At 48.1% G+C, this 19,402-nt stretch overlaps 3 protein-coding genes across 3 annotated transcripts; all 3 read right to left on the bottom strand.

Annotated features, from left to right (window-relative positions):
- CTRU02_215137 (uncharacterized protein) lies at positions 1-1,124 on the bottom strand (the record flags this gene model as incomplete). Its single annotated transcript, XM_036731912.1, has 3 exons — positions 1-234; positions 309-530; positions 609-1,124. The coding sequence occupies 3 exons, from the start codon at positions 1,122-1,124 to the stop codon at positions 1-3; spliced, it is 972 nt and encodes a 323-aa protein (XP_036576300.1).
- Positions 1,125-10,359: 9,235 nt separating this feature from the next.
- Positions 10,360-12,654, bottom strand: CTRU02_215136 (uncharacterized protein; the record flags this gene model as incomplete). Its single annotated transcript, XM_070206376.1, has 3 exons — positions 10,360-10,373; positions 10,439-11,335; positions 11,394-12,654. The coding sequence occupies 3 exons, from the start codon at positions 12,652-12,654 to the stop codon at positions 10,360-10,362; spliced, it is 2,172 nt and encodes a 723-aa protein (XP_070059935.1).
- Positions 12,655-18,134: 5,480 nt separating this feature from the next.
- CTRU02_215135 (ankyrin repeat protein) lies at positions 18,135-18,479 on the bottom strand (the record flags this gene model as incomplete). Its single annotated transcript, XM_036731915.1, has 1 exon — positions 18,135-18,479. The coding sequence occupies one exon, from the start codon at positions 18,477-18,479 to the stop codon at positions 18,135-18,137; it is 345 nt and encodes a 114-aa protein (XP_036576303.1).
- Between the last annotated feature and the right edge of the window lie 923 nt (positions 18,480-19,402).

Below are 19,402 nucleotides of genomic sequence, written 5' to 3'. Positions count from 1 at the left end.
CTACAGATCCAGCCCAACGTACGGAACTAGGTTTAAATTCTCTCTCCACCGAGACAGAAGCTCTTTTCTATCCCGACCGAAAAATTGTGGATTGAATGACTTTTCGTAACGTTCCTCAACTTCGCCTGCGGCACGATAAATCTGCTCAGAGTCACGCGCCCAGTCCTGCTCGCGAAAATCGGTCGGCCAGCCGTAATGTCTCAGAGCCTTACTAATTACCTGGCCAAGAACATCCTGTGAATAATGCTTCAGCTAACATTCTGTGAAATTAAAGGCTAGATATGTGTAAGATGTGTTTAGAGGCCTACAGATGAAGTGCTCCAGTACTCGCCTTCGCTTGAGGCTGGAACTAGTTCGAGGTCAAGGACGTCCTGAATCCACTTTCTCAGAACTGTTGGCGCATGGTACATGGGCCAGTTTCTGTAGTGATCAGGGTCATCCGGCCTTTCGACCTGATAGTCCTGGGGGAGGCCACCCGAGCCTCCTCTTGCAGGAGCTTCCAGATGCCCGGAAACGAATCTAAAGGCATCTGGAAGGATAACGATGTCAACTCAAAAGCTCAGATTTCTATATAAGGCCGTATACAAAGCCAAAAAAATGACAGAGACATGGGGAGAATAAAGATTAATAAACACACTATGATTGAGATCCAGGATCCAGGCAAGCCCATCACTCTCACTAGGACGGGCTAAGGCGACGTCTTGCGGCAGTAGGTAGCTGGCGTCATTCAGATTCTCTGGTTGGGCAGAGTACTGCGCCATCTCATGGGGATCGCGGCAGTCCTTGACATCGTCCTCGGCGAGGTAGTTCATGGCGTCGGCTTCGGGGTAGATACGCATGCGTTTATATGACGCGACCCGGGGATACGGCAGTCGCTCGACCAGCGAGACGGCCTCCGGGCTCATTCCCCTCTCATTCAGTAGCTGCTGGCTGTCTAGCAGTGCATGCCTCCCCGTTGCTGCTGGCGGGTAGACGATGTCTTCACGTCTGCAGAAATTAAGCCTTACCAGAATAGCGTACATGTCGAACCAGAGAGCGACAAATTCGTCCTCTTCAAAGGCCGATGGGCTGCCTGGAGCGGGCTGCGTGCAGACCAGTAGCGCCATATCGGTGAGAAGCGTCATCGTGGAGGTCATTCACTACGGCTACCAGGGAGTTGAGGTGTGCACGAAAAGTCTTGCTAAGATTAATGAAGCTGTCCTTTTTCTTTTTTGCTAGTGCAGATTATGTGCCTTCTTTTCTCCGTAAATCACCTCAGTTTGGGAGCCCAAGCGAGCGCCCAGACATATGCCAAGGCATTCTGGGCCAATTCAGGTCGAAGCCACGCCAGCTGGGGGTGAGCGTGATCATATTAGCAACTCTCCTTGCACTGTCGTTGATCTACTTCAATCTCTAAGCCTATACAATATAACAGTTGCAATTACTGGTGATAAGGCTTGAAGAGCAACAAAGCTGGCGACGAAGACAATGGAAATTATATGTATTTGTGTTGTTGGAGAGGGCTGGAGGCTGAGGTAAACAAGCTTGCATTATGACCAGAGAAAACATTTTTTTGGATTAATAATATTTAGTAGAAGGGATCCTCCATTTTCTATCTATGTGAATCCCGTTTCAGATCTCCTTTCCTGTCGCAATCTTCAACACCCGTCGCATCGCCAAATTGCAACGGGACCACATTGTGGCTGTCACAAGCCACATCGTGCCACAACAGCACCTTTGGCGCCACATTACTCGCTCCAAGATAAGATGAGCTGCAATAACGCCCAACAACGACTTTGCCCCATCAACAACACCAAGATATTGCGTCACGCAGTCAATTATTAGTAAGGTGCAATAAGGTCTTGCAAAAGTCTCAGTGTAAGGCAGTCAGGTCATCTCGATAATCCAAAACGAATCTATAACCCATAGCCAGACCCCCACTCTTTCAGCCTAGCACTACCTACTCTAAGTAGGATAGCTAAACACCTAGGTTGTCTGCAGTCGCCTGTCCTCTACTTTGTCATCAGTATATATAAGGCTCTTCAGGTATACGTAGTGCTTTAGACTATGCTTGTAAGCTTTACTGATAGGTTTAAAGTCGCTGTTACCTGGTGTATTTTAACCTTGAGATACTGATGTGAATATGGTATGCAAGGATGAAGAATATCTGCCTCCGCTTAGTTGCTAAGAGATGAAATCGGTAATAAGCTGAAGGGGAGGAAAAAGCTTATAATATGATAAAAAGAGATTAATTAATGCTGTCTTGAGAAAACAGAGAATGTCTGCAGGTTAAATATAACATGACGGGGACGGCGAACATGGGTTTGGTTTGAGTTTAAAGGTAGAGAGAATAGGCCTTAATCTTATCTATAAAGGCGTTAGCGTTTCCTAGGCTAGGGAAGCTTTGCGAATGCAAAACACGAAATCCGTGCTCTTAAAGATATTAATAAATAAATAGAGTAGTTGAAAGTCAACGTAGCGATTAGCATTACTTATTACCCCTTGTAGTTCTTTTCTCCCTTTTCTAAGGTAAGAGAGATAATATTTGCCTTTAAGAGGCAGACTTAAAAACTCCAACTGTGTCGACTTAGTTCCACAGAAAAAGCCGTGAGAATTCAGACTTAGCTTAGTGCGATCGCTAAGCATGTGTTCCCTTTTGTGAGTTCAGCCTGATTGCCATTTGGTCTTCAAGGCTTGAGAAGTAACATACTGCTAACATATGATCTTCCCAGACCCTGAGATCACGGCCGCTGGACTCGTAGAATCGCCCCTATGTGCGCCTGTTGACGCCTTGTTGTCTGGGTTGTATCGTCATATCACACGGTTTATGGCTCTGCTGCGCTAGATGAGCCACGTTTTCTGTCTCAAGCTTTCAGGTTGTGTTGTAAGATGGAAGCTCCGTTGCTCCATTACATACCAAGTCGGATCGTCGGCTCCTACCGAACAGTAACTCCTCTTACCTCTCTAACGGACTTTATTCCCCTCATCTCTACAATCCCTGTTATTTCGATTTACCTTTCGGGAGTGGATGCTCGCGGTTGGACGCCTGTGTCTTCACTTTCTCCATAACTTTGAGAGCCAATTCCGTTACTTGAATAAACAAACACATGATGAATATGAAGATGTCGCTTTTTTTAATTTGATGACTTTCTGCCTTATTCCAGTTGGAGTATATTTGAAGTGCATAGCGAGGTTCCTTCAACCAACACTAGCATTTAGCGAGTCTCGCTCCTCTTTAGTATCTTCCTCCTGCATACTTTCCTGCCTAAGTTAAGCCTCTATTTTCTGATCTAAGATATATCTACCTGAAATAGCTATTCTAGCCTTTACCAAAATTGTCGGTCGATGCGTGCCGAAATCCGTTCATGAGCAGTGAAGATAACCCGAAAGTGAAGACAAAGGGCGCGTAGTATATAGAGTTGTCTTGATTTTTGCAGAACAGAGTAGGGGCGTAATACTCAGTTTGGGCGTGAGCTTTTGGCATTTAATGATAAGTGATTACTGGACGAAGTATTGGCTGAAGTTCTCGTTTTTCGTTTATCCTACCATACGTCCCTTTACTGGGTTGGCATAAAGCTTTCTTAAACATGCGTAGTGAAGACGAACATGCTGGTCTGGGTCTCTTCCAGATTCTGCTTCCCCAGTAATGAGTCCACGATGTTAATCTTGCTCGTGGTGGAATAACTATGCACGGTTACAACCAGAACTAATTACAAAGCTCGGAGTCAATAACTACGAGAGTTTCGTTGCTCTGGTGAAGGCGTCGCACTACTTCTCGAGTGGGCAGTATTCCTTTCGAACGGCTTTAGAGATCAAGGAGTTGACAGAGTAGACATCCAGAGACTAATCACAAACACTCTTGCGGGCAACATTGAACCGTTCGCCTTTGATCATGATCGCGTCTGCAAAGCCTGCCTGAATTTTTTTCAGTTGGAAAGATGTAGTTAATACTGCCCTTCGGGTCCGGATCTGGCAATACTGTTGAAGGAGCAGCGGTTTTCTGCTGTCGGAGATGGGCAAGGGTCTTGCTTCGCAAGCAAGAATGGGAAAAACAAGCAGGATTTGTTTGCGTGACGTATTTCGGCAGAGAATAGGAAAGGAAGTCTTTGCTCAGGGAGACGGCCATGAAGTCAGGTTTGGTTTCAAGTAATATGGAGCTTTAGCGCCCCTGGTAGTACAGACGGATGCGACATCGGCTTTGGCTGCTGCGTCGAACAGCACGAGTAGTAGGTCCCAATTTCGGACTTTACAAAGAATATCTCGTCACTTTCGCTGTGATTTGAATAACAGTAGTGCCCGAAATGATAAGGCGGGGAGTAAGCGGAACGTTAGTAAGTCTTGTTTTAATAACGTCTATGCTGATTCAACCATCTCAAACATAAGAACTAGAGTTAAAGAGTCCGACCTGTGAAATATACCTGAGATAGGAATAATGCTTTGGGGAGATAGTTAAGCAACTCAACTTATGGTTCTAGCACGTCTTAGATATGTTGGGCCTGCGGGGTTGTAGATGCAGTATATGGCGGATAACTAAAGATTGTAGTGATGACTTTTGGGTGATGTGTTGAAGTGAAGAGTCTCGGGGTGACTGTAGACTTCATTGCGTCAGTCTATTGTAGAAGAGATACCTTTGGGTGCAGAGCATCATGTCATCAACGTTGCGTCGTTGATAAGATAGAAGGCGGCGCTATATAAAGAGGCTCATCTATGCAATAGGAGGGACTACATTGCATAGAAGTCTCAAACCTTTACCCCCTCCCTAGAAGGCAGCGATCGCAAACAGCACTGCGGAAAAATACGTAGGTACGAAGGATGAAGGCCAGTCTCCCGCCTATTCCAGTACGTTCTCTTGCACCTTGGGTCACCTAAAAGCACCTTCTGCGTTACCAGAGTAACATCCATATGGTGTTTTGGTCTCTATGTGCGGAGATCTAAGTCGACCGCCTCTAGTACTATCGCAGTCTGCCTAATGAGTTCCGTCGACGTGTTGGGCAAGCCAGATCACGAGTGACCAGACGCCTTCTCCGCGCCACACGACGGCTCACCACGTATTGTCCTGGTCTCTGCATACCTCAACTCGACCCTCTGGTCCCGCCATGTGCTTGGCCAGGGTCTGATTTACGGCTTGCCAAAAGCGCATCTTGTTGGTGGTTCGCTGGTATAGGTCGCGATATTGAGCCTGGGGTCTGGCTGACGCTTGGACATGCTGGCTTGAATTGGGGGGGATTGTAGGAGAGAAAGCGGCGATGACTTAGCTTTTACGTCTGTTTGTAGCGTGGGGGACATATGGACGCTCTCAAGAAGCGTTGAAGGGGGCGCCGCTCGTTGGCCAGGAGTATGAACTTCCTTTTCGTGAGGCTTGGGCGAGTTGGCCAGACGGTACCCCTGTGGATTGAGGAAGACAGGTCATTTTTTAGGTTTTGCGGCGGCCTCGCTGCATTAGCGCAAGCTCAGTGATAAGTCTCCTTGCGCCAGGCCTCGATCGTGGATTGGTGTTCTTCCTTGCTGATGGCGTCAGAGCTCTTCGTAAGAATACGATAAACCTCCCGGTGGAACAGCATGTGGCTATCATCCTACAAGCTGATGGCCAAACTCCCCCCAAAACTGGGGATGTTATTGACAAATATCAATAAAACCCCACGCTTTTCACGTCCGATCCGGCCGTCTCATAGACTCGCAGTCGACTTCTAGCTCAGGGTTTCGTTTAAAGAAGGCGGTGATAGCTCCAACTCAATCAATTTGGCAGAGGTAACAGAACCGACGGACTTAACAGCCTGGCTGTCAAGCTTGACGATGCCTTTTCGTAAAGTCGGCAGCAACGAGGTTCGAGGCAGACTGAAATTTTATTCTTAGGCTTTTCTAACGAGGCTTTAGTAGGAGCAAGAGGGGTAACAGTATTTAGACAGGGGATGACAGGCTTGGGTCCGGCGGCGTAGCGACACAGTTAGTCTAGGATGCAGGCATTTCATGAACAGATGCAGGAGCGAGAGTAGGCTCCTAAGGCTTGACAGCAGACGCTTTTGGAGTGCGAAGGGGGTAGGCGAGCACATCAGTGTGCTTCTTAATGTCATCCTACCCGGCAGTCCTGTTCGCGGTGATCACAGGGTCGACGGCAGGTTACTCGGCCTTGCTATTAAATTAAGCAGCATTCCAAGGAGCCGTGCTAGTCTCCAGTTTTTATTGAAGACCCCAGGGGTCCAACTTTACAAGAGTCTCTTCAGGGGTCCGCTTGAAGACAACAGTCGGAAATAAAGACGATACTTCAAGGACCGAAGAAAGGAGCGCGTGCAAAGCATAGCTCTCGGAAAGGTTCTCGCCAGGGCAGATCATAGACAGTTCGTGCAGGGCGATGAGCCTATCGGTTACAATGTGAAATGACGAGGAGGAGGACATATACTAGGAGCTCAATTTCCATCTACATCTCAAACATCGTTCTGGCCTTTGATATCAAGTCTGGCTGGGAAATGTAAGGTAAGGAGTTAGGAAAGCAAGCATCAAACCTTCGACGTTGTACTTCGGTGGTCGAAACCTTAAGTGAGATGTTGATACTTGAGCAGAATGAAGTCGCGATAGCTTGAGGCACAACAATGGACGGCAGACGCTCTTACCTAACAGAAGAAACCCAATTCGCCAAGATGGAGAGGGAGATAGGTATGGTGAAGGTAAAGGTTTACTAGGAATATGGAGGCTTCTGGCTAGGCAACACGCACCAGCACCAAATGGCCTCGACGTCCCAGAAGCCGCGGAAGATACACAAGACATGTCCAAGGTATTTGAGGCAACGAGGTAAACGTTAAGTTCTCAGCGTCGAAGAACGAATTCTCACGAGTCAAACGGCGAAAGCGTCCAGCGAGATTGCACCACGCCCCACGTACCGCGTCTATCAACGCAACCTTGCATAAGTTGCTCTTAATATCTCTGTCGGAGGTGGGTAAAGCAGACCGCTCCGGAGTTTGAGTTACGCTGAGGCGTTGAAGTAAGTTTGCGCAACGCGGCACCATGGGTGATGGTGCGAATAACCCGTAACCTGGAGTAAAGCATAGTCAGGACGAAACAGCACGAGAGAGGAATAGGAAGGGATGGGGACATTGTCGTATACCTGAATATTCGAAGAATATATATTGGAAGCAGTATGGTGCTTATGCTGCCGACGTGTCTGAAACTCGCTCGTAACACACACAGAGTCATAAGGACATATCTATTATCCTGGCGGAAGTTAAAAACCAGAGCGTGTTCAAAGTCGATGCTGTCCGCGATATGTCCTAATATGTCACGAATAATACTGTTATACACTCTTTCAGGATCAAGACGGATGACTAAATTCTGTCTACTACCTTGCAGCTATCAAAGAAAATCTGGTAAATTCTATTGCAGCTATGGCCCGGCTGATGCGTATGGACTCCTGAAAACAGGTGAGACTTTCTGTTCCCTTTCCAGCCTGGATCATATAGCTAGGTAACTCGGAGCAGGAAATTGGCTCAACACTTGAGAAATCCGCAAGCTCCACGTATTGTTCCAGGTTGTTACCCCTTTCACTTCCAGGCTTATCGTAAGTAGATGTTGCGATACGTATACGTGAAAAGCAGGCCGCAGCATCTTGCAACGCTATTATTGCATGTTGAGTATCATCCACCCAACTCGGGCCAGTCATATAAAGATGTATGTAGAGATTTCTAGACAGTGCCCCTCGATGGATAGTGCCATAACTGCAGGACTAACAGTACCTTAATCAGAGATTAAACGTGTGTTTTACAACAATCAAAAAGCTTAAGAACCTTGGGCGGCAGATTGTGAGGACTAAGAAAAAGTAATATATCTCGAGGGGATCTATTCGTGTCAAGCAGTTTCTTTGGCTGATGTACCTCACGGATGGATCTGTCGGCTTGACGTGAGTAGTTGATGTCGCTCTATGTCTCTTTTCTTGGCTGGGTAAGTCGTAGGTTGGGCCGAGTGGCTGCGAAATCAGTACTGAACTGTGAGTAACAAAGCATCTCGCGGCATAGGGACGGTGGTCTCGTTGGAATATAAACTGGCTTAAAGTCCAGTCGAAATCTTGAATCATGCCTAAATGAACCGCTGTCTGTTGGACAAAACCGGGGTTTGGACGACCCTATTGACACACATCCATGTGCACACCTGGCAGCCGCTGATGTATTTCCTTAGCATCACTGCATGAGACCCTGATAACACACCACCCTGCGGCTTATTGCTTACAGACGAATGTAGGCAAGGAAGAGATTCTAGAATCTACATTGTGGTAGAATTGCGTCCACCACGTTTATCACCATGAGGACATCAGCCACTCGATAGGTCACGATACCGGCTCACATGCGAGGTTGATTTCCATGCTGAGAAAGATACAAGACAATGGACCATAAAGGTAACGGATGACGAGAAGAAGGAGGGGCAGACAGCTTCGGAGCTTCGTCTGCGCTGATTATGTAGGATTTTGTAGCTGGAAATCGTAGGCTGCTTGAGAGGATGGTTCTCGGAGGGAATGGGCTCCATGAATTGCCGTTCTGTAACGGTAAGAAATCAAAACCCTCACTCAGAATTTGCGCATGTCAGTTTTGAAACTGTCACCTTCTACTCCCAAATAACATGGCTCAAGTTCCAACACTGATGGCAACCTTGAGCCGTTTGCTGGGTCCCTCGCAAGACTTTTTTGCTGCGAAGTTGAACCAGCTGGTCCGCAACAATGACGACATTGATGTAATCTATTGACGTTCGGGTTCCGGGAGGGTAGAGACAGTATCGCTGGAAGATGCAAAAAAAAAGCCCTCTCGGTACATATGGGCAGAGCGTGAGCCTGGCTCTGGCGCTACGGTAGCCGCCTGTACGTTGTCAATGGAATCTAGATACGCGTCCGTAAAAGTACGAATATGAGCTAGAACTTGTGCTCATTTAATGGGAGCACTAATTGTTGGTTATGACCTGACCATTTCCGTGATCTACCATGGAGCACATCAGCAATCACAATTATCCACGAGGTGCGGTTTTATTAAGCGACTTGTCTGGGGTTAGACTCCATGAAAGACGCCGACAAGCTCAAAAGTAACGTATGACAAGGCACGAAAGCTCCGACGCTGGCGAGATGACAAAGGAGTGTAGAGACATAAAGAGACTATGAGACTCTCCTTTTCTCGCCAAGGTAGTGTTCCTGGTACAATATGGCTGTCATACGGGCCGTCTCCCCCCCGCAGATTTTCATGTTCTTGGCTGAACCGTCTCGACGAAAGGGTTTGATATCGAAGTGTAGACAGGCTTTATAGTCTAACCTCATTACCCTAAAGTAAGCAGCGCGTTAAAGCACGCTCGGAAGAGGCAGGAAAGTCAGGGCTTTGGAAACAAATCAAAATGTATTCAGAGGGGACGGGGCTGTGTCAAAGGCGTACTATCGCCCCTCAGGTGTGACGGAGAGGCATTGGACGCAAAGGCTGCTAATGTTGTGTTTGAGGAGGGTGGCGAGGTATATAAGAAGGAGATGTCTAATCTGGGCCTCGTAATCGGTGCGTCTACAAGGCATAGAGACCAGATGGATTTCGGCTTTTGGCGGCAAGGCTAAGGTCGGGGTCGGTGTTGGGGTCATACTCGGGCGTCGTGGTGCAGGTAGCTTTGCGCATCTGTTTGCGCATCTGTGGACCCCTTTCCTCGACTTACACCGTGGGGCTTCGAAGAGATGTTTGTTAGGCTAGATGCCGTGCAGAATGAGAGAGTCAACAAGAACACAACGTAGGCAGTCAATAATACTATCATTCGATTCTGCCTCCTCTAAACCTTTCCATACGCGTCGCTTTATCCCCCGTGCGGACTGTCATAATTCCTGCCAGTGTCCACCAGTGATCCTCCGGGCCCGATTCCGGACTTCCTGCCTGTAGTGCTGGCGTCTCTGACAATGTCGTCAAAATGGAGCGTCAGCTGATCCATCTGGCTGAGGATATCTATGTCGTTGTGTGCTGAGCTGTCATGAGGGGGAAAGAAGCGCGATCACTGTCATCCTTAGCGTAAAAGTCGAGAGAAGGTATGGGCTAAGTGGAGAGAACTTTACGGAAGTTGATCGAGCAAGACCCAGGGGACCAGAGGGCGTGCAGTTCGGGGAACGGCTCATTGGGGATCTTGGAGCTGGAGATGGCCTCATGGCTCGTTATGTTGCTAAGTTTGAGACGTGGTCGATGTGGGCAGATGGACGGCGACAAGCCATTCGACGATTGAAGAAAGCAACTAAAAATAAAAAATAAAAACAATACCACAGTCTAATCCTTCGACATCATACTTAAAGCCTCCATTATCACCTTGTCCTCCAAACCAATCCTCGATTTAACATCCTGGATGAGACTACTTAGCATAGTACGGACAATGTCGAGTCTTATAGTAGTCTCATTAAGCCGGCTTAGCTTGGTGTCAGCAGCTGTGAGACGAGTTGCTATATCATCAATCTCGATCCCGAGGCTTGACCTACGGTCTTTTTCGACTCTTATGTCGCTAGCATCCTGCATAATGCGTATCGACCGCTGCTGCGCCATTGCATGGATACGATCAAAAATGACAAGTGTGCGATCCAAATCGTCGGCCGTATTGTTCAATACCCAGAGACGGCGGCGACTTTCCTTGCGTAAGACGCTGCCCATCTTGGTCCAACACTTGACAGCCTCCTCATAGTCGCTTGGAACAGGGCCATCGCTCACATTAACCTTCCCCATGTAATCCTTGGGGAGTATGTCGCCTGCCGAGCTTGAAATAGCGCTTGGGTCTTGGACCAGAAGAATAGCCATAACCCGACGCCACACAGCCGTGTTCACGGAAGCAGGTATCATATACCCCAGAGTCAGCGTGAGCAAGTTGACCAAGACCATAATGCCGCAGTCCGAGGTGTTTTCTTGACGGGCACATGCCATGCGGGCCAGCTTGGCGTTGCCCTGGTCGAGCTTGTATTGCTTGACTAGACTTGCGACGAGTTCCTCGGCGGCAATATCGGATGTGTAGGTCGGCAGTGAGTTGAGCACTTTCATTGACTTGATACCAGACATGGGAGCCCCTTCAAACTCGATACACGCCGAGACCCAGTGGTTCCCATCGACGAACAGAGGTAGGAGAACCAGGCGATTGTTGGACAAGCACTCGAAGACATTGGACTTGGCTTTGTACGTCTGTCGGGAACCCATACTTCCTATCTCGGCCGAATCAATGAAAGAAACATCGCAAAAGCATTGTAGCAGGTCGCCTAATGCCGCGTTGAGCCACTCCCCACGGACCCAGGTATCCGCTTGTAGAAGAGCTGCGGGGTTGACGTCTTCTTCTGGCATGGTCGATCTGAACGGACGGGACTTCTTTCGCACTTGTACATTGGAATCAAGATCTGTAAATAGGTGTTAATATTACAAGAACACGGAAAGTTGTAAACATGTCTGACATACCGATGACATCCGTTGTCGATGGTGATGCGGGCGAATGCGGCCGTTTAGTCATCTCTGCATCCAGATCGGTTGGAAGCACAACAGGAAATTGGGCGTCGGACGAGGTGACTTTGTGCAATCTGAGTGTGTCCACTTCGTTTTCTTTGTCTTTGTTCTGGACAAAAGTTGGACTCTGATGAGGATGGTTGCGTGTGATTGAACGGGCTATGGTGTACCTGTCGTTGGTGTCTTGCCGCTGTTCGTCGTCGGACCTCTCCCACGGATGGTGATGTTGTTGAGGTAGATAGGAGGGCTCTCGGTCGCGATGGTCTTGCTCCCCGTGCTGCTCTCTGCGATCTTTGATGAGCGAATCCTCAATGTTTGGACAGTAACCGTCGTGATCACTGTAAGAATGTTCGGCTTGCTGCGCAGCGTCATCTGGGGGGTGTGGAATCTGGCAGAGCGTCAATTCAATATCATCGTCGCTGTCCACCAAAGCCGAGGGATTGAACAATTCGGCGTCCGGTTTAACAGAAGGCGGCGATGAAAAGTGGTCTAGAAAAGAGGAAAGCGAGCGTGGTGGTGTTTGATCCAGCTCGTTTGTTTTTCGTGGGACGGCGTGACGACGAGCGACGTCAGTGGTTTCGTCTTGTTCTTCGTCGATGGGCACAAATGAGTCTGAAGGATTTGACTCGATGGACTGGGGGGACTCAAAGGGCTCGCCAGATTCGACGGAGTCTGTAGACTCAGTAGCCGCAGCAGCAGTAGCAGGAAGTGCAGCAATACATGAAGTGATGTCGCAGGTCACGATGCCTTTTTGAGTAGTTTGGCGCTTCAGGTAGGACGGTCTGGTGTCGTCTCGGCGACGACAGGTTGCAGCTTCGCAGAGCTGACGAAGGGCGTCGTTCCAGTCGGGGAGCAAGTCGCTCAACTTCTCGAGAGCGTCGTAGAATGGCCTCCCTTGTGTGCTACTTGGTGTGAGGTGCAAATGAAACAAGGCGGTCTGGGGGGAGATCTGCCAGTTATCACAGGCTTTAGTCAGCTTAGAACGTTTTCTTGTGCCGATATTTTGGACCGCACGATCGAAAACGTCGTCGTAAGAAGCGATGAGTATGGGAAGAGCAGAGCGAGGGATGCGTCGGCGAAGGTCGAGAGTGTCAAAACTGGATTCGAAGCGGTCTTCCAAGTCGGTGAGCTTCTGACGCAGGCCCTCACGTCGTTCGTGGCATGCCTGACCAAGGGATGCCAATGCCTCGCGCAGGTTGTGGTTGTCGTCTCCCATGAGTAGGGAAATGGTAGGGGTGGACAGACGGGGTGATGAAGAAGATGGTGGAATTGAGGCTTTGAAGAAGGTTGTTGTGATAAAAAGAAATGTTGTTCACTGGGGTAGAGTGAGGGAAGGAAGAAAGGAAGGTATACTGAGGTAAAGGCCACGGTGGATAAGATACGTATTGAGCAAGGCAACCTTAGGCAACCGTAGAGCGCTGGAGACTCTTGCCTTGAAGAATATGTAGAATATAGTTGTCCGTATTAGGTAGGAACCTCCTAGAGATATGAAGGAAGGCGAGCCTTTTCATATTCTGGAGTTACACAGTGTAATGCATATACAGCAGAGTCGGTCTTCAAATATACACAAGTCAAAGTATTAATGTTTACTAGTTACTCAGTGGACAGATCAGTGAGATATGTGCTCGCTTGAGAAAAGGGTCTAACTAATAAACATGATTAGTAATGATAAAGTAATTCTTTCTAAGAATCTAAGAGAAAAAGTAACCCAAAGAGACTTTTAAGTATGTGTGACGATAGCGTCAACGCTCACCGAACTCACCGAACGAGGTGTGTTTACATAAGCCACATAAAACACACACCATAGATATGGAAGTATGTGCTTTCTGAGACACATCCTCTCTTTCTAAATGAAGTTTCTCATTTACGCCCCTTTTATTCTGATTAATATATGCCTAGTTCGTTACAGAATGCGTTCTAGAGAGCTTACTTAAGCACTCCTCGTTCGGGGTGTTTGGTAAGTGTATTGAGTTTATCGTCACAATATGGCTGAGAACGTCAAAAGTAACAAAAGGAGGGCGCTAAAATGACGTGTCTATAGTTTATTCTATCTAGATATTTAAGCGAGAAACGTTCTGACGCCTTTAACAATCTAATCAATCAAAAAATTCTGAATTATCCTAACCTCATGTAGTTTTGCGACGATATTTACTTTTACAGCAACACTAGTTCTTACAGCCTACTCTTGTGTAATGCAGAGACATTTAATTTTGCAGCAACATCTGAATTCTCGATAATCATCACGTCTCGGCACTCCCTGGTCCTTGGATGATGGATCAAGATTGTTGTAAGGGCGGTTCCTATCAACCCAATAGCCATCATAATTTGACAGGACACATACGTCAACACGCCAAATTACTCGATATAGTCTCGATCAACCAGTGTTTTAGGGCAACTACTAACTACAAGATTTTCTAGTGTTAAGAACATAATAGTCAACACTTTACCTTTGATATGTTACTATTCTAAGCATTTTACTAGGAGTATAGCTTATTACAAATAGTATATTAGGTATTTATTACTTTATAACCATAAAATAGTAACTAAGCCTATTGAGATTGCTCTGATAGTGATAGAAGCCGTTGAAAGACTGCCTCTTTCATCTCCTCATCTTCATGCTCATCAGTATTAAATAAAAAGTTAATCTCACTTCTCTCCAGTGCGAACCACAGCAGGTCTTCATCTACATATAACAGTCCATAGCGAACTTGAGCAATTCTTTTCAAAAGACCTAAGGATGCAACAGAAGCCGTCTGGCACTGGTCCAGAAGTAAATGCAAGTCACACTTTTCTTGAAAACATCTCTCGTCAAGTCCAAGTTTCCAATACGGGTCCAACTCAAAGGCCATGTCGAAGTCCCGGGTGGTTAGAGTAAGTGATGGAGCAGACTTGAGGAACACGTGGAACAGCTCGGAACCAAGTTTTCCCATAGCAGCCTGGACAGCCGGCTGGATTGTCTTCGGGGGTAGGAGTCTCCCGAATCGCATTCGGATCAGCTCCTCTTTGAAGTAGCACACGGACTACAGAGGGATGGTTCTCGTCCAAGGCTTCAAACAAAGCTGGCGTCATCCACTCTGCCGAATGACTCGGGGGGTCTATCAAATCGAGGAGTAAGCTGACAATTTCGGCACGGCCAAAAGCCGCCGCTTGACGGACAGTCTCGGGCGTGACTCGAGAACCCTTTTCTATCAGATATTTTACCATGGCCTCGCAGACATCCAGTTTAGGCAATGCAACCGCCTCTGGCAAAAGTATTGCGTTCTTGCAGCCAGCCAACGCCTTGTCCAAAAGAGGAACATGGATTCCATCGGCTACAGCTACGCCGGCTCCTTGCGTGAAAAGAAATTCCACGATATCCAAGTGAAAGTGGTGGGCTGCAATGGAGAGTGGCCTTCTGCCTGTCTCGTCCGAACGATCCAGGGCTACTCCAAGACTGTGCAGCATCTGAACGGCTTGCAGTAAGCCACACTGACACGCGAGCATCATCGTGCTAGTGTCTCCTTCCACGTACGTCAGAAGTCGCTCGAACAAGGCCTTATTACCCTGAGCGGCGGATTTCAAAAGACCTTGCTCGCACAAGCTGTCAAACTGGTCTCTCCCGTCTGCCGCGTCTAGAAGCAGATCGATCATCTCCAGTGTCGTTGGAGATGGTGCAGATTCACAGAGCAACCGCATGAGATCCTGGTCCTCGACAGATGGAACCACAACTGCACCCGCATAGAGAAGTTCCTCAAAGACAGATTTTGACCCCGTAATGCATGCCGCTGCCAAGGCGTATATCGGTGCTGCTTCAAATCGCTCTTTAGCCAACCATTGTTGGTTACCACCATCAGACGAAGAAGCCTCATCATCTTTGACCAGGTACGCTGCACGCTGTTGATCAAGCTGAGCGGTGTTTCGATGCTGGTTAGGGTCGGCGCCAGCTTCAAGCAAAAGATGAATGATTTTCAAATGGCCTTGGCTTGTGGCTGCGATGAGCGGGATACTCATATGCATGCAATGGCCTGTTTCCTGATGGATATCAGCGCCGTGGCTCAAAAGCATAGCCGCCACTTCCGTATGGCCGTATCGACATGCCATGTATAATGAAGTACCGTATTCTTTTTCTTTGTCCGTCAATATAACCCAGTTTCCTAAATTCAATGGTACCTTCCCAACAAGAAGACAGCTAACCATGTCGATATCGCCCTCCCTGGACGCCCAAATCAGAGCCTCAATGGCTTGGTTCATATCTGCCCCGGAATCTATTAAAAGCTTTACTACCGCATTGTTATGGCGTCTTACTGCCAGGCTGAAGAAAGTAGACATGACTTCTGGTTTCTGACTCTTTATATCGGCCCCGTTTGATACGAGAGTCTCAACGGCTTTTACAGGGCCGCCCAGAACTGCATTACCCAGAGCGTCAAGCGTATGTCGATTATCATAGGAGACTCTATTTATATCCGCTCCTGCTTGGAGAAGACTCTCCATGACAGCAATTCGACCATGCTGTGCTGCAATGGCAAGTGGTGTGACATTAAGGTAAAACGTGTTCGCGTTGAACCCCCGTCTAATGAGTAGGCTAACCACTGCTCGGTCTCCTTTGGCCGCCGCCACATGCAGAAGGCCCGAGAAGACTTCGTTCTGTTCCCTTCTCTGGGCCTCTGCCTTCTCTTTGGCCTGTATCATCGTCCTACCCTGTGTTTTCCTCTCAGCTTTTGTCTTTCCGGACTGTGGCTTCTCGATATGTGCCTTTTGGTTTGATAATTTGTTGAAAACAGCCATAAAAAGCGCTCGATACGTTTGATTCATCGCGTTCATAGCAGTTTTGGGCGAACACCCGTGTTCCCAGAGCTCTTCCATCTTAGGTGGGGGTCTGTCAGGTCCAATATGCATCCTGTCCTGATAATCACTCGATTTCGTCTAAAACTTGTTTGAAGATCTTGAACATCGGAGGTACCATATATCTTTTCATGCTCGGTATTTCCGAACCCGCTTGCAACAGGTGAAGTAATTTCCCGGCCTCCAAACTCCAAGGATGAAGGGCCATGTTGATGGGCCGACGAGGTGCGTTGCATGACCACTCTTGGCCGCATTCAGGGTCTACCCCGGCATCCAGCAACGCTTTTACAACCTTGGGCGTGCAAAATCTTGCTATTTGCAGAGGGAACATGTTCTGGCCACCTACGTCGTTAGCGTCGCTACCTTCCTTAAGCAGCATATATACTAAGGATTCCTGCCTATGAGTTTCCATGGGATCAAAACCATGTCGAAACCTGTTCAAGGCCGCTTGCAGTGCGTTGGCGGGGGTGTGACATTCCCTCCGAAGCAAATTCAAAGCTTTGCCAGGGGTTCTCCCATTGGACATCTCGATAGGTATCAGAGGGTGACTCGGGTTTTCTTGAGTAAGTACTTTCCGGAGGGGTTTGTAGTCTTTCAGGACTCCAATCTCCCCACGAGAGAACCGTTTCCCACTCAGATGTAGTCTCCCACTGTCTCTCTGCCGTCCATTCCCCATACTCTTCATACTCTGTGTCAAACTAAATGTCTTTGGGGCACTCTTGAGGTAAAACACAGTGAATGTCCCTTCCCAGGTCAATGCACAGCCTAGACGTATGGAGGTGTCCCGCGCTACATGCAATAATGAGAGCATGGTTAACAGTTGATTCGAAAAGAGGTCCATGTCAAAATCCCGTCAGGCTTTTAATTTGCTTCAGAATTCTTGTATAGCAATTTAGAGTCGCCAGGATAAACGCCTCTTGCAAGACGTGGCTTTGACTCTGGCCCTCCAGTGGAAGCCTCTTGGACAGATGGCGGAAGACGTTTACTTTGTTTAAAACCGCCGCAATGTAAAATCCCTGAGTGATTGTGTTTGGAGACGAGACAGAATTTGCGTGTATGCTCATCAATAGGACCAAAATAGTTGATTAGCATCCCTCCTTGCACGATGCAAGAAAGGCTCTCCGGACAATACTCGCAGTGTCTGAGCCACCGACTTCCAGCTTTACAAGCAACAATTCCAGGGTCTCCATGTTGCCCCGCTGTGGCGAGAGTCTGGAATGCCTGTGGGCGAAGTGTAGAAAGTACTGCAGCTTGTGTTTTACCGCAAAGGCTGCCAACGCCCGGTCCAAGTCTAACAAATCTTTGCTGATGGTTCTGCTATCCGTCAAACCAGGCAAATTGCTACCATTGAAGTCGTCAATCTCGACCCAGGCTTCCCAGATGCTTTCATCAAGAGACCCAACCCATTCGATAAACAAGTCTAGCGCGTCCTTGACGCCGCCTGATGTTGCGACTATCACTTCATGTACTATTTCGCCCGCCACAGAAGGATGAAGTTATGGCATGAAAGTGAGAAGCATCTTAATTATATCAGGATGTCCGGAAGACGTCGACTTTCTAAGCACATCCCATCAACTTCTGTCTGTTCTGCACAAGCGGTTTTTCAGATAGTCCTCTGAATAATAGCTTGGAGGTTGTGAAAGTTGTAGACGACTCGTGGCAGGCTTTTGCTGGGTTTGATTGTTTACGGTGGTAGGATGATCAGTCAATCCTAAATCCGGGCGTTGAATATTGGGGTTTAAAGTTTCTGGCCCGTCCTCATCTTGAAATGAAGCAATCGAAGATGTTTCAGACAGGCTGAGTTCTTTCGAACTATTCACGTCATGTTGATCGACGGGGTCCTCGTCACTCTCCTCGGTCTCAATGTCGCTATTTTTACCGCGAGCTATGGCAGGGAGATAAACGTCTTGGGAAACTCTCGTGACCGCCTTCGATCGCCGCGTGCAAAGCATCAGTGTACTTTCCATCCAGACGAATGTCTGCACCTCGTGCCAAAAGTAGCTGAACGCTTTCGGTATGTTCGCCGCGAGCCGCTGCTTGGAGTGCTCTGCCCCAAGACTGGCTTTTCTGATTCACATGAGCACCTTCGTCCAGCAGCAGATGGAAAACAGCCTTCTGTCCTTTCATAGCTGCTGCCTGAAGAGGACTGCCTTTCGTACCGCGAAAGTTGACGTCTTCACCCCAACCAATGAGAGAACGAACGACGGGCGTATGACCCATGAGGGAGGAACTTCGTATGGCCGCCCCAAGCTCTCCCTCTACAGAAGCACTGAGGCCTAGGTCCCGTAGAAATGCTACCATGTCCAAGTGTCCGTATGAGGCGGCCGTTGAAATTGCAGCAACAGGGAGCTTTTCTTTCAGTCGCGGCCTTGTCTCAAGAAGCGATCGCAGCAAGTGAACACGACCAGTCCTGACAACCGTTATCAGGGCGTTTTCGAAGATGTCTGACTTTGTTGAAGAAAACCCAAATGTTTTAACAGTTTCCGACTTAGATAGCCACTCCCACAGATCTTGAAAGCCGGCCTCGACTGACTTTTCAATAGCAAATTGGTAGATCCTTTGGTTCATGCGAACCTGTTTCGCTTGCACCAGCGTTGTGGCAGCAGGCTCATGGTTGCCCAAGCATGCCATACCAAGGGCTGCCTCAAGAATCTCCTCGGAGAGGAATAAGTTTTCTAGCACGAGTAAATTCATAATTATTTCAACATGACCTCGAAAGCAAGCGACTCGTAGCGATGATCCGTAACTTCCGCACTAAACACTAGGATCGGCCCCGCCCGCCAGCAGGGTAGAGACCACTAACCTGTGTTCTTTGACGTAAGCCAGATAAAGGGACGTGTGGCCTCTCTCATAGCGCGTCTCTAGGTTAATATCTTTTCCGTGAGTCAGCAAGCGATGGATCATGCTTCTCAGGCCAAAGAATGTTGCACCAAACAAAGGCAACATATCATCGGCGTATAGGGTTTCGAAGTCACCCCGCAGGTGGTGGTAAGGAGGTAAATCTTCCAAAACCTTGCAGATCCAATCGAGCGAGACAATGAAAGCAAGGCTGGAGCTATTACCATCATCGTCGCCGAAGACTAAAAGCTTGAGATCAGTTGCAAGAGCCTCAGGCAAGACTTCATCGACTTCTTCTGCAGCTT

The sequence above is a fragment of the Colletotrichum truncatum genome (assembly GCF_014235925.2).
Source record: "Colletotrichum truncatum strain CMES1059 chromosome Unknown Contig_0013, whole genome shotgun sequence".
NCBI lineage: Eukaryota > Fungi > Ascomycota > Sordariomycetes > Glomerellales > Glomerellaceae > Colletotrichum > Colletotrichum truncatum.
The sequence above is the reverse complement of the archived record's forward strand: the minus strand, read 5'-3'. Positions and strand labels throughout refer to the sequence as shown.